Raw genomic sequence first — 24,264 nt, forward strand, 5'->3', positions numbered from 1 at the left:
GAATTTATTCATGTGGTTGCATGGCTGTGGTGTGTGGGTGGGGTGGAGAGACTGCTCATGGTGACGTCTGCTTCGTAGTAATGAAGTGCAAACCGAATTGAGTTAATGAGATCTTTGTGTCGTTGTAAGGAGCGAGTACCTTCCCAAATAGGAAATATGTATATGAATATGGCTGTTGGTTGCATTTGAAAATTGTGATTGTATAAGAGCTGAAGATGTAGCTAACGTTTTGTAGTCCTGCAGGCTTTTCCATTGTGCTACTTGCACGGCCCTGGCGGTTGAGCTGATTTGTCAGGCTCTGAGCTGCTGGGAGGAGATGTAATGGCTTCCCTGTGCCTGTCACCCAGTAAGCAGCCTGAGTACCAAGGCTGGACTTCTGTAATTAGTAGTAATCTAAGGCACATCTTCTGGCAAGATAATCAGATGTCTTCCTCTTCCCTTCCGAAATGAAAAGAAAGAAATGTCTCCCACTGTTTTTAATTTGGTTGAAAACGCTGCTCAGCTTACCTGCTAAACTGAATTTATTTCCAATTATTGCCCTTTTTTAAGGCATGCATTGGGTGATTATTTTTTTTCTTATCTATTTGTGAGAATCAAAGATGAAATACTTTCATACAAGTAGGTAATCCCCAGAGAACAAATTCCTTTTGGGAGTTTGGGCAGGTATTTTCACTGCCGTGTTGGATTAATTTGCATTTAGAATTTCTGATTCAGTGTGTAATGACTTGACCTTATGCTGTTTGGTAATTCTGCAATGTTCTGTTACTCATTACACACCCAGTACTTGCTGTATTACTGGTGGAAAATAAACTGTGGTCTGCTGCATAGAATGAAACCAGTACCGTCGATGACACTTGACCTAACCGTAGAAGGAGGAATGTGTTATTTTAAAGAGATGTTGTCAAAGCTTGTAATCCTAAAATTAGACCTCCAGCGTCGGTCGGATTTGGATTGTTTGCGGTGATGTGCACGGCTCTCGCAGAGGCAAACTACAGAGCATCGCTGGGGCTGCACAGCCACCATTCAGCTGTGGGATGGGCTGCAAAGCCAGATGTGAGCCACTGCAGGACCATCACTGGCAGCTCCAGGTGGTGCTGCTGTGCTCGTGTCCTCGGGTTTCTGCTCTGTGCCTCCTTTTTGGAGGCTGAGGAGCGAACTGAGCTCGTCATTCAGCTCTGCCCTCCTCACTTAGGTAGGCTTGGAGTAAGAAAAGGTGGTAAGGAGTAGAAGCGAATGAAGGCAGATTTGTGTCTGTAAGTCTGCTTTGTGGCTGGGTGGCTGTGCGGGCTGGACTTGGCACAACTGTGCAGTCAGTGCAGAAACTAACCTTGGGCTTCATGAATATGCATCGTTTGAAGGAGGGTATCTATCAGTACTAACTCTTGATTTAAAGAAATCACTCGGCCACCTGCTGTCTCTGAAAGCTGAGCTTGTTCTCTCATTTGTAAAAGGGAGTGGAAGGCTTCCAAAACTTTTAATTTTGAACCATTTCCTTTTCTCAGAAATTAAACTGAGGGGAGGACAAGTGTTTAAACTGTGTAAAATGGAAATCAAACCTTTCTTCTGGAGATAACCCTGTTCTTCTAACCATTTGCCAATCTGTGTTTATAATTCATTTCCTAAATAAGGGAAGGAAGGGCATTGATGGTAATTTCAGTGCCTTCATTTTACTGCTTTATTCACACGAATTGCTGTTTTCTCTGCTGTATAACAGCAAGAGAGAGCTAATAAGTGTGCTGCTTGTTGGCTTGTCTGCCCAGTGCCAAGCTTCCTTGCTTCTCTTCCCACTCTTCTTCAAGGCATTGCAACATACAGTTGCCCCTCTTCCTGTCTGGTTTTGGGAACGGTGTTTGTATGACAGTAGGATATTATCCTGTGGGCAGTCTGGTGATATTCTTTTGGTCATCCAGTTGTTCCATAAGAATTATTTATAAATAAGGAAATGTATTGTGAACTGAGCTTGAGAATTTCTGTAGCAGTATGGGATCCAGTGTAAGAAAAATGTCATAGAATCACAGAATGATTAAGGTTGGAAAAGACCTCTCAGATCCCCAAGTCCAACCCATCCCACCGTGCCCATTGGCCGTGTCCCCAGGTGCCACATCTCCACGGTCTGGAACACCTCCAGGGCCGGTGACCCCACCACTCCCTGGGCAGCATTGCCAGTGTCTGACTGCTCTTTCAGAGAAGAATTTTCTCCTAAAAATATCCAACCTGTCTTTGCTGTCATTTTTTTTCTGGGTTATTACACGCCTGAATTCAGATAAAGGTTTCTACTCTGTTCATTTATCAGCGAGTTCTGGTTCCCGTGTGTGGCAAATAAGGCTTTCTAAAAACACAGTAGTTTTGTCTTTGTACCCATAACAAGCTACCATCAGTAAACCAAGATGGGAATGTACAGTGCCAGGTGATGTGAATCTTTTTCCTTTGCCATAAATAGTTGCTGGCTGATGATTACGGCTGGGGATGCGTCTGTGGGCAGACTTTGTGCTCTGTGCAGGTGTGGGGTGAGTTTCTGTCTGGGGGAACTCTCCCTTACTCAGCATCTGGCAGCACTTGCCTTCCAGCCTGGTCAGAAGCGGTCCCCAGCCCCCGGGATCTCGGATGTACCCTGGAATACAGCTCCCCAAATCTTCTAATATAAATGAAGATGTCTGTAGTGATTGCCTGAAAATTGCAAGACGATTCAGTTGATAACTTTGAAAAAATAAAGCTTTTGATTATAAGTTAGATAAGATGTTCACTGTATATTCTATAATTCACAATAATTTTTTAATGCAAATTTCTGTCAAGCTTTTTAATATAATTTTTCACCATTTTTCTTGCCCGTGTGATGTGAAAGGCTTTCCATCGATCTCCAGTCCGTGCCTAACTGGGCTGTGTACATATTTACCTCCAGGCTCGAAGGGAAGGGCTTTTATCAGTGGAGACAAACACTGGTTTGAGTTTTGCATTCCTGAGATCTGAGTGGATTCTGCTGAAAGTCTGCATATAGGTGGGTTCGTGTGGCTGCTGCTTTGAACTGAGTTTATTAAGGACTTTGTGGCTTGGCCTCAGTTCTGCGTTCGTCTCAACAAATTAAATATGGTTTCCTTCATTTAGTGAGTTTAATCTCTTGTGAGAGAGCTATTGAGAAGTTCAGTCAGGAATTCCTTCTGTCTGCACATTGTATCTAAAAAAGCACCATGAGAATTCATTAGGATTGTTTGTGTAATGAAATTATTGGCATAGGGAAAAGGAAATTAGGTACTCCCCTCCCAATTACCCTCAGTAGCACAGGGAAGCTTCACTTAGTTGTCTACAGAAACGTGTAATTCCTTTTCTATCAAAGAGGGCCCATGGAGGCAGGGTTTGGAAGGCTCACCTGAAATGGGCAAGCCAAGAACCTCCTCTTCCCTCTGCATAACCTGCTAACGAATCGTGCTTGAGCTGATGGTTCCTTTACTGCTGTTGGCAGCAGACGGTGGCTACAACCAACTGCTCTTGCTTTCTGCTGTCCTTGCAACACTGGTGTTAAGCATGCAGGCACAGATTTGTGCTGAAGTTGCAGGTGCGTTGTGCTTCCTGGTGGTTTGCTGTGGGGTGTGGAGTCACTGAAGTCTCACAGTCCAAGCTTTCTGTGCAAGTATGTGATTGCGCATTAGAAGTGGTTTCTCACTTTCATGCAGTAGGGATGTTTGGCTCTTTCTGATCTCTTTACCCGTAAGGTGGGCTGTTGGGTGTTCCATGATCTATAATAGGGTCAGACACTTCCTTTTTGTGATGCAGAAGCAGATACTGAAAGCGTCAGAGCTCACAGTGAGGCTCGCTGCTCCTGCTAAATAGTCTCAAATGTTACAACCAGAACGTGGAGGGGGAAAAAACAACACAAAAAAACCCCAAATGTCCTCTTTCCACTCCTGTCACCCTCTGCATTTTTAATAGAATAAAATGAATTTCATAAAAAAGGAACTTAGTGAGCCATGATTCATGTTCCCGTCACTGCCTGTGCCTTATAGCAAACCACAGATACTTTTCCATGGAGCTGCAGATGGTGGTTTTGCAGAGCTGTGCTGCGATTGTGTTTATTTGGTTATACGTAGGTCACTCCAAAAGTAAGGCTTCCTATTTATTTCCATGGAAACTACAACAGATGCAAAGAGCACAACAACACTGTTCGGTAGAGTGAATTCTCAGCTACAAAACACTATTTTTCAATGCAATTTAATGGAGGATTGGTGGGAATGTTCAGCCTCTACTGCCATAGCACCACTGTCTGCCTCTGATGTTGCAGGTCAACGTAATACAATAGGAGGCATTACTTTTGGAACATCCTTCCTACTTATTCCGTTGGCCAAAGTTGGTTATTTAGGACTAACGTATGTTTCTGTATGCTGTAAAATTTACCTCTTCATGTATCGTGTGTGGTATTGAAGTGATGCTTTGAAAGTGTGTGAAATTGGAAGATGAAGCGTGCTTTTCTTTTTCTCCCTGGTGGAGGCACGTGGAGCTGAGGCATTTGGCTGTGTAGTGCACTTCAAAAACACACAGGGGAGCAGTCAGGAGGACAGGCGAGCCAACAGCTTTGAGCAGTGGCTTCTGACACGCAGCTGTGAGCACCTGGGGATGTTTCTGCAGGACCATCCTCAGGCTCTGCTTTGTGATGAGCAAACTGGAGGCATCCCAGGAGAGGATTGGCCCTTGGTTTCTGTTGCTGTAATTGGACAGCAGATGGACGATTGGGTTTTAACGCTTAGTTTTAAATATTGAGGAGAACAAGTTGGTGCAGTTCACTTGAAGCTTAGCATTAACTGCCATGATTCTGTAATACTTTTTTACTCTGCCAAAAATGTTGTGGAACAGAATAAAATTCTGTAAAATACCGTAACACATTGGAGTTGTTCTGTCGTAGCTGAACTGAGGTGTTTTCTAGGGAAGATGTATGGCTTTGTGCTGAAGAAGTCATTATAGGGCTGCCTGCTGTCCGAGCTGACACTTAATTCTGCTTTCATTTTAAAAGGCATGATAACAATTTGAAGAATGATAACAGTGTTAGGAAGGAAATCCGTGCTTTCCTTCTTTCCTGTGTTGTTTGTAAGTGAGCCAGTTCCTTCTTCTGGGTATGTGGGGAAATGTTAGAGGACATCTTACGAATGCAATCCATATTAATGTGGCAAACACCGTTACAGAATCAATGCTTAGTGTTCAGACAACTGGTGTATGTCGTAGCAAAATCTACCAGTTTGCTCAAGTAACATATTCTAATGCTTAATAAGGCACTGTTTACCTGAAACAATGACGTTAAAAAATAACTGAGGCAGATTTCCAGCTCCAGAGCTTGTCCTTGGGTTTTCTTGCTGCTCATTTTGGTTTGACGTTTCCATTTTCGTATAATTAAAAATCCTTCTGTGCCGTGTGAAAGACATTCAGAGCAGAAATGGAGAGTCTGGCGACTGCTGTCCAATGCACAAAGGAAACGCATTTGGAAAAAAACATTCCCCTGTAATCTGCTTAGCATTAAAGGTCACCTTGAGCTGAGTGCATCGTTCTGTGCTCCGTTCTCCTCCCTGGGCCTCGAGCAAACACAGAGCACGGTTCAAGATCTCTGCCCTGACCCCAGTGCTCTCTGCATTTGTCTGTGGCCTCGGAAATTGCTTGGTTAACTTGCAGGAAATTCCCCTGTTCTCTCAGCACAAGATTACTGCAGCAATGGGAGCAGACTGCAACTGTCAGCTCTAATGTAATTTCCCATAAACTGCGGTAGCTAATACTGTATTTCCTGTGATTAAAAATTCTGAGCAATTTGTTTCTTGGATTTAGGTTTTCTTTTCAAAGTTTGCATTTGCATCAGAACGGTGATTTTCTTGCTATCCTGTTGTTCAGCAGCCCAGGTGTTGTTGAGCTTTAGTACTGTTCTATAGTGCAGCTTTGCAGTAGTTACTGTACCCGTTATTCTTGAGGTGAGAAGAGCAAGTTGTTTCCAAAATGTGATGCTCTGAAGAAATGTAGAGAGAAAATTCATCACTCAACTCTTAACAAAATTTCTCGAAAGTGTATCTAGTTTGCTTTCCAAGTAGGAACAGTTGAAGACGCAACTAATGTGCTTTGTTTTCTTTTCTTGCTTAGGTCATGATTTTCATTTTCTCGTGTCATTTTTCTTGAAGAGAGGAAATGATTGTAGTGGAACTTCTTACAGATAAGCCACTGATACGGATTCGTCGTAGTTCAGAAACATTCATAGAAGAGCAGATATAGCCCTTTTCTGTTTGTGTTCTAGCATCTGTCTTATTAAAAAGGGAAATAAAAATGACGACTTCGTCTATTAGGCGGCAGATGAAGAACATTGTGAACAATTACTCGGAGGCAGAAATCAAAGTCCGGGAAGCGACCTCCAACGACCCATGGGGTCCCTCAAGTTCACTGATGACTGAAATAGCAGATCTGACCTACAACGTTGTGGCCTTCTCTGAAATTATGAGCATGATCTGGAAGCGACTCAATGACCACGGCAAGAACTGGCGACACGTGTACAAGGCCCTTACTCTGTTAGATTACCTGATTAAAACTGGTTCTGAGAGAGTGGCGCAGCAGTGTAAAGAGAATATTTTTGCTATCCAAACGTTGAAAGATTTCCAGTATATTGATCGAGATGGTAAAGACCAGGGCATCAACGTAAGGGAGAAATCCAAGCAGCTCGTATCTCTGCTGAAGGACGACGAGCGACTGAAGACGGAGAGGGCCCAGGCACTGAAGACCAAAGAACGCATGGCTCAGGTGGCCACTGGGGTGGGCAGCAACCAGATCACCTTTGGTCGGGGCTCCAGTCAGCCCAACTTGTCCACCAGCTACTCGGAGCAGGAGTATGGCAAGTCTGGAGGCTCCCCAGCATCCTACCATGGCTGTAAGTACAAGCAAACATGTCGAAAGCTTTCTTCTTTCTTTTTGTGTTTCCCTTTGAGATGTTTTCTATTCTGATTTGCCATTAGAACTGAGAGTACATGGTGCTTTCTAGAACAGTTAAGATGCTGATCACAAGGACTTGCAAGAGCTGGATCTTTGCAGGCCTGCTCTGGCACAGAGGTCTCTTAGGTTGGATGTTTGGTCTGTAGAGGATGGGTGTGTTGATGTAACTCCATTCAAAAAGCAGTTGTTTACTGTCAGCTCCCAAGCATAGCATTGTAGGGCTGCTTTTGTGAATATGTTCTTGTGTTTAATGTGAGAGGTCCTCAATCTCAGGAGGGAGATGGTTAATTGAATTCTTTTTCTGTTTTTGAAAGAATTACTTGACCTTTTTTGTGTGTTTTTTTCCTTCCCTTTTAAATATAATTGAAAAAAAGTTAGGAATACCAAATTTGTCTCGCATCATTTTGCTAGGTAGTTCATGATGCTGCTGTTCTATTTTAGCAAGAGTATTGGTATTGAACTTCCTTTATTGCTTGTCTTGCTTGCTCAGCTGTTCTTAGAGTAGTAACGCTTTGAATATGTCAGTATTTTGATATTTATACAATCAACATTTGGTATGCAAATATCAGTCCTAAATACTGTATTTCATTCTTTGAAAAAATAAATAAATAAAACCACCAGAAAAGTGTAGTGATGTGGGAAGAATGGATTCTTTATACCGCTGCTTGGGGGAACTCCCTGTCATGTTAGGAAGAGGCTTGAGTTGGCACTAAATCCTTCTTAATATAAGTAATGATCTGATGAAAGCTGCTTTGGCTGAAATGTCAGTGGTTGTGGTCTAATTCTGAAGGAAAATCTTTTCTTTAAATGAATGCTTATAGTGTGTGGGGGACTGTGACAGAGCCAGGGTGGTGAATCGATAGAGCACCCGTTTTAGGGATCTCCACTTTGTCATGTCCTGCATCCCAAAGTGCTGCTCAAGTTATAAGTATGGGAATGGTGTCAGTACCTCTGTTGTGTACAGATGGGTTTTGGGGAAGGCAGTAGGAAGCTAGCAGGACAAATCAAGCTAGGATGGAGAATATCTCAGTCTAATAAAGGCTAGAGAGGAAAAGCAGGAAAAAGTAATATTTTTCCGAAAGGAAATGCTTTTAGGAGCCAGGATTAAAAGCAAAAAGCTCGTGAAGACATCCAGGTATGACAATTTTTATTTTTGTCTCTTATTTTAACAATGGAATAACCAATATTTTAGGCTTTTTTTAATCACCGTACTTGAGCATTGGTTCAGTATGAATTTTTGAAGATGTGTATTTCTATCACTGCCATGACACTTTTTTTTTCTTTAATGTAGACCTCAGATCTCATTTATCTGCCTTAAAAATTATCCTTAATTAAGGAGATAGCTTGAAATATTACTGTTTTTAACATCTGCTGAAAGACTGAACTAACAGCCACCAAGGTACACTGGGCACACCTCTGGTTTGTCCCACACTGGTGTTTCTTCACCAGCTCACACTTTAACTGGGGCACGGCTCCCAGCTATTTCTCACAGCAAGGATTGAGCAATGCAGGGTGTGTTCCTGAGTTGTTATTCCTTGGACGTTTGAGGAATTTTGATGGGGGACTAGATGTCAGGAAGCAAGTTTGGTCGTTCTTTCAGTACGGAGCATGAGGTTACTAGATGTTCTCATTTCCCTGCCTGTTGGTTTGCTGCGTATCTCTATTTGAAAGATTGTTTTTGAGGTAATGATTTCTTAACCTTTTCCCCCTCTTCCCTCATAAGCCACGTACCTAAGAAGCTTTAGAAATCTCAGGCTTGTCTTTTTTTTTTTTTTTTCTGTAGATTCTTCCTCTGTTACAGACTCTCCTGTACAGAGGCATCTAGATTTAATTCTATTATCTTTTCCAGTAGCATGAGGCTTGCTTCTAAGAAAATGTACACTCGTTCTTGCTAAAGATTTAGCATGTTTGAGTAGTATTTGAATGGAAATAAAGTTGGGGAGAGTCTGTAACAGCCTTTCTATCAGCATGGTTAAGTGAAATATTTCATCAAAGTGTTGCGGTATTAGCAGATTTTACTTTCATTCCTGGCTGTGCACAGTGGATGGGCATTGCAGATTCTGAGAGATTTTAGCTGAACGTGTTCTCCTTGTTTAAAGAGATTGTGCTTGGCTGCAAAAATCCCCCAATTTTCAGTACTTTCTTGCAGAAGAAATGAAATCTGAGCAGTCTGAAAGTGCTTCACAGCCTCTCCAGGACAGAGCACAGGGGGAACAAGTAAATTCCAGTGGATAATCTCTCAAGCTTTGGCAGGAGGGATGCTTCCTCTCCTGTCAGTTACTAAATGGGCAATATTGGAGAGGTCACTGCAGCATTTTTATGGCGATTTCTTCAAGATGTTGGAGTAGCTCCCCTGTACAGCATTGACTAAACATTGCAATGCCCAAACTCCCGTTCTTCTCCAGCTTCTCAAGCATGTGTGTAGGCTTGTATCTACCGTGCATACACGGTATGATTTTTCTAATTGTTGTTGAGCTAGAGGGTTTTGTTTTGTTCTAGTAGGATTGTTCCAAATTATCCTTTCTGGAAAAAATAAAAACAGTACTGATAGCTTGTGTAGGGTGAGGGAGTTAAAGATAGAAAAGGATCTCTGGAGTGATTTACCATTGTCCCTTACTGCTGCAAACAAGGCACACTGGTGGATAGGGACATTTTCCCCTTTTCCTTGCAGGTATATTCATCTGACTTCAACAGTCAGCTAGAAAAAGTAGAAAATACAGTGAAGAGGCGTGGTAGATTTCATTAAAATCCTTTCCCCCACAGTTTTGCCTTATTGTCTTTGTTGGCCCTGAGTATCTCTGCACTGTAAAGCTTGTCTAATTCTGGGAATACATTATGGCCTATGATGATTACTATTGTTGTTGTCATCAGCAAAAACATGGTAATACTTTTAGAGTTGTAGTCTTGTGATATGTAAATAGAAGCCGTGAGAGATGCTTTGCAGCTACAAGCACAAAAGCCCCATCCTCCTGACCACCTTGTTGCCAGGAGTTTGTGATGTGTTGGGGCCAGGTGCTGACTTCAGGTTAGGGGTTGTTGACCTGCAGGTTAGAAACGATGAAATATCCCATTACAAAATATGTAAAAGTTATTCAGATTTTTTTTAGAAAGTATGTAAATTGCATAGATTTGCATGAAATCCGGTAGCAGATGTTTTGTTTCAAGTCAAGGGAATATAGCTGTGTGATGCTGAAACCAACCAGGCTGGGGAGTGGGAGGAATATGAGGGTAATATTTGAAATGTTTGGGATCAGCAGTGCCCCACCCCTCATCTGGCTTTGTGTCTATCTATTGTTATTCTGCTAGGCATTTGTCACCCAGCTTTGAGAACTTCAGATTGTTTCTAGCCTTGTTCCATCTGTGGCTGCCAACAATCGCTTAAATAGGATTCTGGTTCTTTATATAGAGCTCTAAGTCCAAACGTGAGGCTGTTACAGACCTGGGGATGCCTTTGTTAGAACTCCTGCTCTCAGTCAAGGCCTTCATTGAGTAATTCTCATTTTTGGGTGCTCTTTGAGCAGAGGCTCGCTGCAGGGATGTCACGGGAGCCACCAGCAATGCAGAAGCAGAGCCCATGTTCTACATTTTGAAGAATCCCTGTAAAACATCAGTCCTCCCCTGTACTGTTTCATGTTTTAAAGCCAAGTTTACAGAAGCCCTGCTTTCTTGAGAGGTTCTGTCCTGCTAGGCCCGACCCAGGAGCCGTGTTAGTTCAGGCTGTACGTGTCCTTTCCTCAGCCCATCTGCTGCCTTGGTTTGGGTTGCAGCTAGAAGTGCTGCCAAGCACGGTTGGTGCACGTTCCTGTGTCCTGATCTCACACAAACGTGGCAGCATTGGAGCAGCGCAGCGTGCCCGACATGACCTGATTTCACGGGAGCGTTCTGCCCGGAGGTAGGCTGCTTGGCTGGGAAATCAGATTCATTACACAGCTGGCCTGATTGATACAGGAGTGATGGAAGATGGACTGAAAAGGGCTTTTACAGATCCCGTGAGATGCCAAGTCTGCTAACCTTGTGTATAAAGATATCTTCTTACCTGAAATGATGTGTTTTAATATCTCCAGCAATTATTCACATTAGGCTGACTCATTCTTCAGAAGCAGGTTTGCGAAGCATCAGCAAGTTTGTGTTCACTCAGCTGTTTCAGCTTTTGTCTCTCTTTTTCTTTGGAGCAGAAAATATTTCAGAAGTTACTAATTCAGGTGTGAAATGACAACATTCAGAATGCTCTGTTGTCAGTTTCCTTACAGTCCATTCTGCAGCCTTGCAGGTTGGAATACATCTCTGCTGAATCAAGGAACATCTGGCATAGCATCCAGGAAGGAATCTGGCTGAGCTGTAGGGATAATGTCTGTAGTTTGAGGTGTTGCAGTAAGACTAGTATGCTCCTGTGTGTGTTCTGCTGGGCGTCACTTGACAACTTGATTTCATCCTCTCATCGTCCTTGAGTTTTCTTGATGCTCTGAGTGAAGGTGGGAGGTGGCATGGGTATAACCAAGCTTCTGTACCGAGCTCATCTAAATCAATACAGTTAATTTATTCTGTTAAGATGAGTGTGGTGATCATCCGAGAGAAAAAAAAAAATGCTCTGTAAAATAAACGTTAAGGATTTGTCCAGCGTTAAATGAAATTTCAAAGTGCTCTGTCTCCTTCAGTACAGGTGGAAATCATGCTGTAAGGCTGACCAGCTCCCCCTTGCCTCATCAGTAGATGCTGTTAATTCCTGTCTTGTATTTGAAAGATCTCTTCAGTTTTCCATGGGAATCTGGCTGGCACAGTCGTCCCCCCCCCCCCCAGACAAGCAGTTTGTACATGGCATTTCATAATTTGAGGGGTGAAGCTCTCTTTTTTCAGGGCAGTGTGGGGCTTCTTCACTTGATGCAGAGTGGCATTGAAAAACCAACAACCAGGCACACGCTTCTGGATGAAGATACACAGTGTCATTTTTATGCAGGGACTGATTTTATCACTAATGTAGGCAGGGGCTCTGCTTTCTAGCTGTGTACTGTGCATATATTTTAACTCATTACTTAACCAAACCTGCAGGCATCTCCAGAGGGCTTTTAATGTAGCTAAAATGGAGTAAATTTCCAGTAAATACGTACAAAAGATGTCACAGCCTGTGCTGGAGAGAGATGGAGCAGCAGAATCCTGCTTTAGCGATTAACTGCGGCTGGAGATGACTTCCCCATGCTGCGTCCCCCTGGTAGCTGCTGCGGAGCGGCTGAGAGGAGCCCAGACCTCCAAATTCTCCCAGCAGCCCCACCGTGGGACTTAGTGGGTCAGAATCCATCTATTGAGTCCCATCTTACATAAACATCTGAGTTAACTGTCATGTGCTGGGGGATAAGGGAGTCTTTGTGTGGCAGTGATACTGTCACTGAGGCAATCACCTTTATTCCAGCTCCTTGCGAGGAAAACGTGAAAGCAGGACGTGGTGGGCCCCGAAAGGCAATTTGTGGTGCCGAGCAACTTGAGAAGTGATGCTGCTGGATGAAACATGCCAGATGACTGCCAGGAGCAGTGTGCTCAATGTCCTTTAATCCTTTTTTCAGAAGAACCCCACGTTGTCTGCTGTTTAATGTGGATGGCTTTACAAGTGCTGCACACATTTTAACGTAAAATGGCAGTGTTCTACTGATGGGCTTATTTTATGACGTGAGGCCCAGGGAAGAGTTTGTTGACTTAAGGAATCCATTTCATACGCTTGTAAAGTCATTCTACCATCAGCTGCTTAGTTGTTGTGGAATGTAATTATGTCAGCAGAGATGAAAAACTCCTGTGCAGAGTGCCCAGGAAACCACCTTCTCCCCCAGCGCTGCGGTTACAGAAGCCAAAGGCACCTTCCTGACCTGCTCCAGCTGCCATCTGCTTCCAGTGGCTGTGCTGTGTCCCACTCAGCTTTGAAATCAGTTAAGAATCTCCCTTGCTGTAATTCCTGCTGGAAAACTGCTTCTTGGAGGTGACCCAATTCCATCTGTATCTCAGGTTTATTTCTGGTGATTTTATATCGTTACTTCTTGCCCCTTGATCTTAAATGGCTTTTTGCACTCCATAGTATTGGCAAACACAATGTGTTTAGCAACTGTAATCTGCTCAATCTTTTTGCAAAGATAAACATATAAAATATTCCCTGTGCTCAGAGGGGAAGCATCTTTGCAGCATTCTGTTACGAAACCATCAGTCTAGGATTTGTACGACAGGAATTGCATTTGGTATGTTAGATTACTTCTGGGTAATGCTTTGCAGCGGTGCTAATGCTGCTGACAGCTGCGTTAAGCTCGAGGCTGCTGGTTAGCGGGTGGTTTGGCACTAAACAAAGTTCTGTGTACCCCCATCACTTCACAGTGACGCCTCCAGTTTGCAGAAGATTGTCACCAACATCTTTTTCTTTTCCCATATCATCCCGTTTCTATTCTTTCCTTCTCAGGCATCAGATTTTTATATGCTGGTTTGTCTCTCTCAGGTGCCACTGTTTCTTAGCATTATCTTCACATTTTCCCCTATTTTCCTACATTTTGTTCCTAATTTTTGTTACGTATTTCCTACATAATTTTCCCTTAAGTTGGTTTTATGGCCACTTGTTGAAAGAGTGTTGGGAACCTTCCTTGGGGATAGGTGGTTTTGGTGCCCGCTCCTCCACAGCTGCTCTGAGCCCAGGGCTGCTTCTTGCAATGACCTCTCTCTAACAGCACCATCCCATTTAGCATCGGCCATGCAGGGTACCCACTGCTTTTCCTCTTGATTAAGTAAAACAAACATGGAAAGTCCTCAGTTCTTCAGTCTTGTGCTACCTTCGGTTACCTCCTGTTGAGTTTTATCCTCTTCTGTTTTTATTTCTCTTCATTTTTGTTTCTGAGAATATTCAGACTTTGCAGATGTTTTGAGGCCATCCTTTTCCGTGCTGTCAGATATCCTGTTCTCTAATGCCCATTTTTTTCCTACTTGAGATCTGTAATATTCCAAATAACATATAGGAGAGCCTGTTTGTGACTGCTCAGCAAAATGGGCTTGCGAAGCTGACTAAATTTAGATACTTTATATGAGTTTGAAAAGTGATAGAATTGAAGTATGAGTAACACCTTCACCAGGGAGCTCGTCTGCTTGGCTTGGAAGCTGCAGGACCAGAACAGCTTGGAGGAATTGAGTTTTTGGTGATCAGTTTTTCCCTTCAGAAGCAGGATGGGGTGGGATGGACTCTGAGTGCAGCTTCCTTGATGGCCAAAGGGTGAGACAGGAGTGGGCACTTGTTACTTGGTGTTGTCGTGGTCTAAAGCTTAGGGGGAATGTTGAAAGGATTAAAGTAGTGGCTGAAAAAGTGGTTTTAAAATTAGTCTGGCAATTTCATTTTGATTTACCCAGCTAACCTGTTGAGAAGGAACCTAATTTCTGAGCTTGACATCCTAGCTTAAAAATACAGTTCTGGTTTGTTGAATATGAACGTATATTTTGCAAAATTACAATCACCATTCCAGCCATTAAATACAAACGTCCCTGCTAAAATGAGATAAAATTTCAGTTTAAATAATCTTTGTGCTAGAAAATTATCTGAGTGAATATGCAAGTTGTTTAATTACTGTATAGCGATAAACGTGTTAGAGCTGTCCCGTTGGGATGGGGTTCTGCATGCTACTGACGTGAAAACATCAGCCCAAGATAGTTTATATATTGAGAAATTCTCTGTTTTAGCTGCCAAGCCTGATGGTTTTTTGGGGATGGGGTGGGCTTACCCCTTAGTTGTTAGCTAACAGCCTTCACCCAAGGGCAGACTGGCCAACAAGAGGAAATAAACAGTACCCCCTGACCTATATAAGACACTTTTTTTTTTTTGAGCAGAGAATGATAAAGTATTTTTGTAAATTTTGAGACTGAATGGCTGGTTTGTTTGTCTCGGAGCCTGCTGCTTAGCAGTTAAGAATAGTTCTTTATCTGTCCCATTTAAGACCGTATTATTTTACAGAAAAGTGGGTGGCATCCAGCTTTACCCTGATGTTGGCCAACTCCCAGCAAATTCTTACTGATATCAGAAGATGCAAGAAATACCAACAAGTGGCCCTCGAATAATCTGTTTTGTACCTCCTGTTAGTGACTGTCCCCCCAAAGCTTTGCAGTGCTGAGGGTCTCAGCCTTCCTTGCGGTCAGCTTGCTGATGTGATCCTGCAGTCTCACTGACACAAAAAGCCTTTGTTTCCCAGCAACATTTTTCTTTTAAAGCAACTGAACTGCCTTGTGGATTTCTCCCTTCTCAATTTCTCTGGCCATCGGCCGAGTGCTGAGGGCTCAGTGCTGGAAGCAGCCCTGTCCCCCCCACAGCTTGGCGCTGCCTGCAGTGCTACCACCCTTGGACCCTGAAGAATGGTGTACGAACATGGGGTGATATGGAGAGAAGGCATCAGACCTCTTCCACCTTTTTAGTATTTAGCACATAAAATTTGCTGCTTTGTCCTCCAACAGCAACGTCCCCTCGAGTTTCCTCCGAGCTGGAGCAGGCCCGGCCCCAGACCAGTGGGGAAGAGGAGCTGCAGCTGCAGTTGGCGTTGGCCATGAGCCGGGAGGTGGCGGAGCAGGTCAGTGCCCGTGTAGGTTTCCCACATGTTCATGCTTTTATAGTTACAACTACATGCCTCTCTTTGCAATGGCAGCTTGGCTTTGCTCCAGGTGGAATAGCTGGAGAGAAAAAAAAAAAAAAAAAAAAAAAAAAGGCCATTTTGGAAGATGTTGCTCTTTCATTCTTTTTGTTTGCTTATTGTTCTTTTAAATCTCTTTTTTAAAGTAGCTATGGCCTTCGTGCTGTTGAGACTAGTGGAAGATGGCAGTCGCTTTGCAAGAAGACTTTGTTGTGTGGGAAGATGTTAATCATCACACTGCTGAAGGTGTTTTCAGTTAGGAAGAACTGAAAACATGACTAGTCCTGAAAGCCTTCATTTAATGGGGCCAGCATATGAAATGCCAGTGAATTCTGATTGTAATGCAATTTTGAATGATCTGTTAATTCGGTAAGATCTGTCTGGAACAGAAGGGTGATCTAACACAATGAGGAATATATAAATAACTTGTTCTAAAATAATGTAGCTTGTAAACTATCACTCTTGTTATGTTACTATCTTAATGCTTAAGAGGTTTGTTCTGAATTTGGAGTAAATGCGATAATTGTGGGTAGAGTTTACTGCATGTTAATATAGAACAAAGCTGTTGAATCTCAGCTCTGAGTGGAAATTCACATCTGCCATGCTGAGTGTCCATAACATTTTTAAAGGCTTCCTCAAACGAGCGTAGGATACTGCTGTATGTTCACATCAGGATCTCTGTGTTTTGAAAGGGAAGCTATCACCCTGTAAACTTTGTCATTATTAAGCAATGAAGTTAAAGAAAGTAAGAATCAGAATACCTCAGTTGAAATAGATTAAAAAGCTGTGAGGGAGATTTCAGCTGGGGAGTCAGTCAGCTTCTGAAAGACCGAGTGAAAGCAAAAATACTTGCAGTAGTTGAATCTACCACAAACTTTGGTAGTTGGTAGATGTTAAAAACCTACAAAATACGCGTGGAATTGGCTAGATTGATCCACTTGGTTTTCTTTGTAGATGTATCAGTTGCATCAGCTGCAGAGAGATGCTGACAAAAGCCAGCAGAAGTAGACTTTAAATCACTACATCCTTCAGTGTTGATCTGAACGTGCAAAAACAGTGACGAAAAAGAAGGGGCATTCACTTTGTCTTTAAATTCAGAGGTGTTTCTAGCATCGTAACTCAAGCTCTGTGCAGAACGTTCCATTTCTAGCTTTCCCACTAGGAGTAAAACAACACGGGGGGAAATTTCAACCAGCAATACGGACGTTGTAATGACGGCAGTTACGCTGCTGGCGTGGGGGTCAGGTTGCTCCTGACCTCTGAGCGAGGTGTGAGTCACAGGAGCTCTGTTCTCCCGCTGGGTTGCAGACGAGGTGCAGGCAGTGAGGCCGGTGGTGCCGCGCGGGCTGTCCTGGCAGCGGGGTCGCACGCCGGAGGGAGCAGGCAGCGCAGTCTAGGCTCATGGTCTATATCAACAGTGTTGATTTCCTTTGCAGGAGGAGCGCCTCAGACGCGGAGATGATCTGAGATTACAGATGGCTCTGGAGGAGAGTCGCAGAGACACAATTAAAATTCCCAAAAAGAAGGAGGTAGTGCCTTCAACTAAGAAATTCCTGGTTACGCTGCCAAAAGCTGAAATACAGTAACACGAAATAGCTTAATACTGAGCATTTTTATGCTTTTGGGATTGCTTTGTTGTATAGCTTAAAACTTCTTCCATGCGGGTTAAATTTCAAAGTACTAGTCAATGCAGGTGTGTAAAAGGAGAAAAAAAAATTGCTTCTTCGCTCATGGGTTTGTACTTCAGGTCGGTAACGCTCTTGATTAAAGCTCAGATTGTTCCTGCCCTCAGCATACAACTCTTTTGGACCTAATGGATGCCCTGCCCTCATCGGCGCCGGCCCCACAGAAAACAGAGCCCTGGGGACCTCCTGCTGCTGCAAACCAAACCGATCCCTGGGGAGGATCCACAGTTGCAGCTACTGCCTCTGACCCATGGCAATCATTTGGTAAGAATGAACTCTGCCAGAAAGAATATCTTAAAATTGCTTGCTTTTTAATGTTGAACTGTTGCAGGTTTCTCAATTGCAGCGCACAGTGTCATGTTCGATAACAGCAGTGGATTAATCCATTTTGATTGTTTCCTGGACTCCAGAATGAACGTTCCTCTAACTCACTTTCAAGCAGAAACAAATGGAAGTTGCAATCCTTCCCATCTTTTTTAGGCAGCTGAGATTTTGTGTGCGCATTTTGAATCCTAAGAAAGGGGAGAAGAGTGAAGCTTTTGTCTTCCCTTTGCGCAGCAAAAACAACTCGTCTCATCCTGGGGAGATGCTCATGCTTTGGCTGCTAGTTGTGTCCAGTGTCATGGATGTAGACTCTTGCCAGCATTTAATGTAGTGCAGTACTTAAGCAGGATGCTCTGGCTGGGAATGCTGTAGCTCTGAATTGCCAAGTCTTGCTCCTAGGGAAATGGGATGTGTATACCATCAGAATGAAGTGGACTAAACTGTTTGAATTTATGTATTTATTTTACTAAAGAAAAACTGAAGTGACTCTCTTGCATAGTCTCAGAGTTTCACAAGCTTTTGACACTAAATTCGTGGAACTTCTTTCTGAAGGGAAAGATCCAGTGCTTCTCATGTTAAAGGGCAGTAATTCCAGTTTTTGCATGTTTGCTTGTGTATGCGCTTGTTATGCTGCCTCTGCAGTCTGTCCAAGGAGTTACTCCTTTGCTTTGGAAAGCTGATGGTTCCTTACAGCAGATGTTAAACTCTCACTGTCTGTGGAATCCCAGTTGGATCTATTTTTTGGAGGAGGAACAATCCAGCATGTTCTTGTGCAGGAGGACCGTTCTTCCTGAAGACTATCAGCTTAGTTCTGTCAGTTCTGCTTCAGAATGCTATTTCCAGGACCTCTGCTATAACATGCTGCAAAGTTGCTTGTGTTGGTAGTCAGCATGCTTCCCTCTGCAGTCAGGATGGCAATTTTGAAGTTTAAGACTGAAGTGCATTTGTTTGTTTTTTTTTCTCATGGCGGCATTAAAGGCACCCACATAGCTGCTAGGAGAACTGCAGCTCATTGTTAAAGTACAATTTGTGACTCCTTTGGTGGAAAAATGGCAAGTGCAAAACTAGAACAAATTTTGGGCCCTAATGTAATGGAAATTCAGTTTAATTTGGCATGATTAAAAAACAAAGAGAACCCACCTCCCTCCAATCTTGTACTCAATATATCACCCTCTGACAAGATTTTCCTTGCATCAGTCGCAGCTGTAGTGTTTCCTCTCAGTGGCTCCCGACTTTATTAACGCCATATAACAACCCCTTGTTCCAGCTTGCTGGTTGCTTGGCTCCCAAGGGCAGTCGTGGAGATGTGAGATTTATGAATTTGACTACTAATAAAAGAGTGACTCATTAAACACTGTTTCTCAAATCCTGCTTGTGCTTTAGCATTTCAGCAGAGATAATGGAAGCTAAGGGAAGGTATCTTCCTGAGTGCTCTCATTTTGTAAGCTCTCTTTATGAAGGAAGAGACTTTTTTGAAAGCTTCCGTTTATGGGAAGCTCTGTCATTAGCATTTCTTGTGTGGCATTGCTTGTAACTCAGCACTGAGGGCAGATAAAGGAAATCTAAGTACTGGAGTGGGAATAGTTAGATTTATTTGGAGCATTTCCTGATGTGAAGCTGCAGCAAGACCGTGCCACGTGTTGATGAAACAAAGACCAATGTTGCAAATTGGGTTTTGTACTGTGTGTGTAGCACAGAATTGTGATGCAAAGGGCAGGGGGTTGTATGCACTTTTAAAATGTAAAGCAGTGTTCATTTGTGATTTGAAACCCACAGGGTGCTTTAAGACATCAGCTGTTTACTGCATGGGTAATTCTGTTCTTCTCTTAGATCATACAGTTGTTTGCAGTAATTAACCCTTGTTTAATTAATTAAATCATGTCCGAATTTCATTGGGAACGGAAATGAGTATGCATCTACTATCTGGTTTGGTCACCTTAGAGTGGCACAAGAAGTGTATTTAAAGCAGTAGGTTTGCTTTCCTGCAGGGCAGGCAGAGAGGATGGGCACCATAAGAACAAAGCACGAGTGATGTCTTCCAGTAGGGCCCTGGCCCACTGCAAATTTGGAAGGGATTTCATGTGTGGTCCTGGGGTTTGATAAGCCCAAATAGCATTATATAGTGGAGGAAGGAAGAAGAGGTTACCTACACTGAAGAGTAATCAATTAGTAGGGTGGAAAGGAAGAAGAAACTGGCAGGAAATGACATACAGTGAGACAAGTCTGTTTCCTTTTCCCCTTGTGGTCTTAATCTATCATTTTTCACAAGAAAAAGCCCTAAGACTGAGCAGAGCCTGGTGATTTGTGAACAGGTTGTGATCTGAAGTTACTGGAGTGAAGAATTGTTACTATCTTCCAGTAAAAAATGGAATGCTGAACATACAGGCATAGGGTTAAAAATTAGTAACTTGGAAAGGGACATCTTAGATTTGTGTCAGGAGACGTGCTTACAAATGAGGATACAAGAAAGCGCAACCAGCTGGGGAAGCCGATTATATTTTCATAAAGTAAAAGTTTTGTGGAAAAGAATTTGACAACTGTGCTGTCTGCATTTTGTAGATTTTTGTTCAGGTCTTGATGTTCTGTATTTCGAATCTTATGCAAAGGCTTTTTAGAAACCTTCTGTGGATGAGTTCGTAAGTATCCCCTGTGTTGTAGATTGCTGCAAGTCAGATATTCTCTGAGATGGCAAGTTCTGCAGCAAAAGCATGCTTGTTTTCTTGTTGGAACTGCAGATCTTTTAAAATTCAGTTTCACATGGGAGCTTAGTATTATATTATTCATCTGTCTCCCACAGGATTCACAGTTTGCTTGTTTCTTCTGCGTGTGTAACATAGATGCTGAGACTTTAATGGTGTTCCTAATACTGAATTGCTTCACCTCTTTGTGTTTAGCATTAGTAGGCAATAAAGGCTCATAAATGAGAGTTTAATCTCCTAGGAAGGCTTTCCAAAGAGAGCCTGCACTGACTTGTGTTGCTGCTGGCTTCTTTTGCAGGTGCCAAACCAGCTGCTTCCGTTGACCCATGGGCAGCACCAGCAGGATCTGCAACTCAGTCTCTGTCCAAAAATGTTGACCCATGGGCTCCTGCTCAGCCATCTTCTACTGCAGCAAAATCTTCGGTGGATCCTTGGGGACCAGCACCCGCAAACAAACCCCTCTCTACTTCTGGTGAGAAACTGTCTTATTCCGTGCGTGTTTCATTGGCGTAAAAACGTGAAATCTGAATGAGTTTGGTTTTTCTTGTATTGCTTAATTAAAACAAATGATTTGCCGAACAATTTGCAGCATTGTTCTGTAAAATAAATGGGAGTTGCTATAGCTAGCAGCAAAAAGAACTTCAGATATGATTAACTTGGAGCTCTGAGTTTGTTCTGCTGCTTCCTTGGAGCTTTCTTGCATTCTCCCATTAGTATGTGTGGATGCATGCTGAGCTGTTATGACTGCTGCTGCCGTTGCATTTTTAAATGAGTTTTATTTTTAATTAGGCAAGGGCTTAATTTCTGGAAATGAATGTTGCTATAATTTTACCTTTCATCATGATAAATAGCTGTGCAGATGGATGTCTCTGCAGACATGGATTGACAGGTTAAGCAGCTCCACACACTGAGATTTTTAGAGGCGTAAATGAAGGTTTGTTACTTCAGACTGAGGGTGTCAAATCTGCTCCTAAACTGTTGGGCAGCAAGATCAAGAAGGTGCTGATATAATTGTCTGTTCTCGCTCTGTAACTAATGCAGCCTTGATGAGTCTTAGTACCTGGAATTTCCATATTGGCACCATGGCTAAATACATCCTAAATGCATTTTCTGCCAGTCATTCATCCCAGTACTTAAAAAACAAAGGAGTCACAAAGCGGATATTGTGAAAAGTTGTCTCACATACTTTTGCCTTGGCAAAGGAATATAAGTGGATCATTATGGGATTGTTTAGCTGTGGTGATCATTCTTTTTGTTATTATTATATAGAATCTTTGCTTGTTCTCTTTGGTTTTTTTTCTTTTTACGGAGCTAAGAATCTGTACCCTTGTTTGCTTGAAATACGCTGAATGTTAAAGCTAACTTAAAAAAAATTAAAAAAATATTTTGGTGATTGCAAAAAAAAAGCAAATGTCAAAGCTTTTCAGTACTGTGATTGCTGTTCGCTTAGGTGTGGCTTTTATTCCCCATTTTGAGGCAAGGGTGTGTCCACATTTTGAAGATGTTTTGTTTTCATTTGTTGCATGCTGTGGCCAAGTTTTAGTGTTTCAGCTAACAGGGCCTTACCATCTCTAGGTGGTATAGATAACCTTTTCTATTGCATTCCTCCTCCTTTTAAGTCAAATCTTAAGTTATAGTGACACTACATTGGTGTTTAGAAGCACACTCAGAAGTGTATTTTACTTGAGGGATGATTAACACACTCCATAGTTCAGGCTGTAAAATTGTTGCTGTTCTTCCACAGCAATCTTTGCCTGCCTGGGCCTCTCTCTCAGTGCAGACATTCAATAAAAACCCAGCATGCTAAGGTGTGCCTTACACTGTGATTGAAAGCACATTGCTATGAATCATTCAGCTGATAGTGTGAGGAGAATTCTCTGCCGTTGTCCTTCTCCTTGATCCTTCCTAAGTGTAGGAGCCCTCTGGCTGCTCTGAACTGCTGCCCTGGGACCCGACAGAGTGGCTTCCTGCTAACAAGAGTGGGTTAGAAATTGCTTTCGGTAGGATCAGATGTGTGATGCAATCCAAGATCTACTAATGACAGGGCTCTCTTGTTGTTTTGAACAGGCAGTACATCTTTTGACCTCTTCAGTAATTTGAATGGTACAGCTAAAGATGATTTTTCTGAATTTGACACGCTTCGAACTTCCAAAAAGCCAGGTATGGATCCAATTCTTAGCACTCAGACAATTTGGGTATAGTCTCTACGACAACTGTGTTTGTTCTTGTTGAATTTTATGTAAAGAAGCATAACCCCATTGCCTTTCATGGAAGCAAAGATTAAAGCTGGTGATGATGCATGTGTAATGGCTTGTTGACTTTACTCTGCAACCTTTTGCTGGGTTAGCCTAGAAGTTTGTTTGGCTTCTGTATTCATGACGTCCAGCATGTGTTTGGAATGTGGCTTATATGCTTAGAGAATCAAACAGAACAGTGTGGACTACGTTTCTCAGATACTTAAGTCACAATGTGTGATGGTGGTAGGAAAAGGAGGAAATGCACTTACATGAATGAATTTTTTTTTAGGTTTTTTTTATTTGATAGTTACTAAGTAAAAACTGCCAGACCTTAGCATACCAGTGCTTGGATAATGCGTACTTTAAGGAAGATTCTGGCTGAAAAGCTGGTGACTGAGTCAAAGCTAGGCTGGGCTTCTTCAACACAAAGAGAAAACCTGAGTGACATCTGGTTAGGATGGGTACAGCAGTGGGATGCTGCAAGGGCGAAGCGGAAGCTTTTGAGTGTTTTTTTTTCTTGGAAATTCCTAGTTGCAACATAGTTACAGGAAGGGCACATTGAGCTGGGTATTCCAAAGAGCTCTGCAGGTCTTACTGTAGCTTCTTCATACTCTTCTAAGTAACATTTAAAGTGTATCTGCTTGCATAAAAAGGGAGTTGCGTGTACCTGAACATTTAAAGGTGACCTCCGTGAATGTTAGATTTTAAAATATTTCCCGTGTCAGAGACTTCAGGGTTTTCTTTGCTTGAGTATGCAATCAATGAGATAAGTGTTGTTTTTCTCCTTGTGTTGTTACAGCTGAATCAGGTTCCACTTTGCCGTCCCAGCATAGCGGTACCACAAGTCCTGATCTCTTTGATTCCCAACACTCGAGCATGACATCAGGCAAACAGAGCGCAGCTCGGAAAACCCCCGAGTCTTTTTTGGGCCCCAATGCTGCTCTGGTGAACCTGGATTCACTGGTGTCTAAGCCACCGCAACCTGTAACTTCGCTGAATCCGTTCTTGGCACCAGGTCTGTTTCTGCACATTCCTTCAGCTATTTTATTTTATCTTTCCTATAGGAAAACTCTGCATAACTCATTCCCATTTGGTTTGTTGTAAGCCATTTTTTGGCTTGTTTTTCTCGATTACTTCAGCCAGCAGATCATGACTGGGAGCAGGAGGGTGGGACAGCATGGTTTCTAGGCGTGCTGCTGTTGAAAGCCTAGAGTTCCTACCTCTGTGCCTGCAGCTGATCTGTTGGGCTAGCTTTGTTCAAGCAGGTTTTCTTCCACTTTTGCACGTGTTCCCTTAGAAGGGTCTGAGTTGGAGGAAGGCTTTTGGTTATTAAAAATATCTGAGCTAAAACTGACAGATTGTCAGAACAGGTAAGATGTGAACATGAGCCACCAGAGAATCCCTTGGGAGAGTGCTAGGTGGTAGATTCTTGTGGCAAGCCCTTTTCCTTCTGATGCTCAAGCAAATTAGTATCTCTGACTCCAGCCTAGGTTCCAAATACCAATCCTTTGCTGTATGTTCTGATGGGCTGCTGGTTAGGCTGTCTTTAGGCTAGCATGGCAACCCAGTTTTGATCAAAATACACTCTCGGTGTATCCCTATTGTTAGTGAGCCTTTACTTTGAGTGGATTTAGAAGGTGGCAGTAAACATTAGGAAGATGTATGTACTTTTAAAAGCTACTCATATGCACTGAAATTTCTGTGTGATACTGGTCTGGTGAAATACTTAAAATGGTATTTCAATATCTGT

The 24,264-nt window shown here is 42.7% G+C and overlaps 1 protein-coding gene across 5 annotated transcripts in view; it reads left to right on the forward strand.

The window, feature by feature from the left end:
• Positions 1-24,264, forward strand: part of EPN2 (epsin 2) — a 40,824-nt gene that overhangs the window by 11,799 nt on the left and 4,761 nt on the right. For 3 of the 5 annotated variants that reach the window (XM_021412216.1, XM_021412217.1, XM_021412218.1), the window contains 7 exons: positions 6,106-6,880; positions 15,397-15,521; positions 17,006-17,098; positions 17,362-17,518; positions 20,576-20,749; positions 22,345-22,437; positions 23,314-23,529. In XM_021412216.1, the coding sequence (XP_021267891.1) occupies positions 6,286-6,880; positions 15,397-15,521; positions 17,006-17,098; positions 17,362-17,518; positions 20,576-20,749; positions 22,345-22,437; positions 23,314-23,529 (1,453 nt within the window). In that variant the 5' untranslated portion in view covers positions 6,106-6,285. Of the gene's footprint in view, positions 1-2,973; positions 2,996-6,105; positions 6,881-15,396; positions 15,522-17,005; positions 17,099-17,361; positions 17,519-20,575; positions 20,750-22,344; positions 22,438-23,313; positions 23,530-24,264 lie in introns of those variants that run through there. The other 2 variants (XM_021412220.1, XM_021412221.1) reach the window with 2 other exon arrangements.

The sequence above is a fragment of the Numida meleagris genome, chromosome 13 (assembly GCF_002078875.1).
Source record: "Numida meleagris isolate 19003 breed g44 Domestic line chromosome 13, NumMel1.0, whole genome shotgun sequence".
Classification (NCBI taxonomy): domain Eukaryota; kingdom Metazoa; phylum Chordata; class Aves; order Galliformes; family Numididae; genus Numida; species Numida meleagris.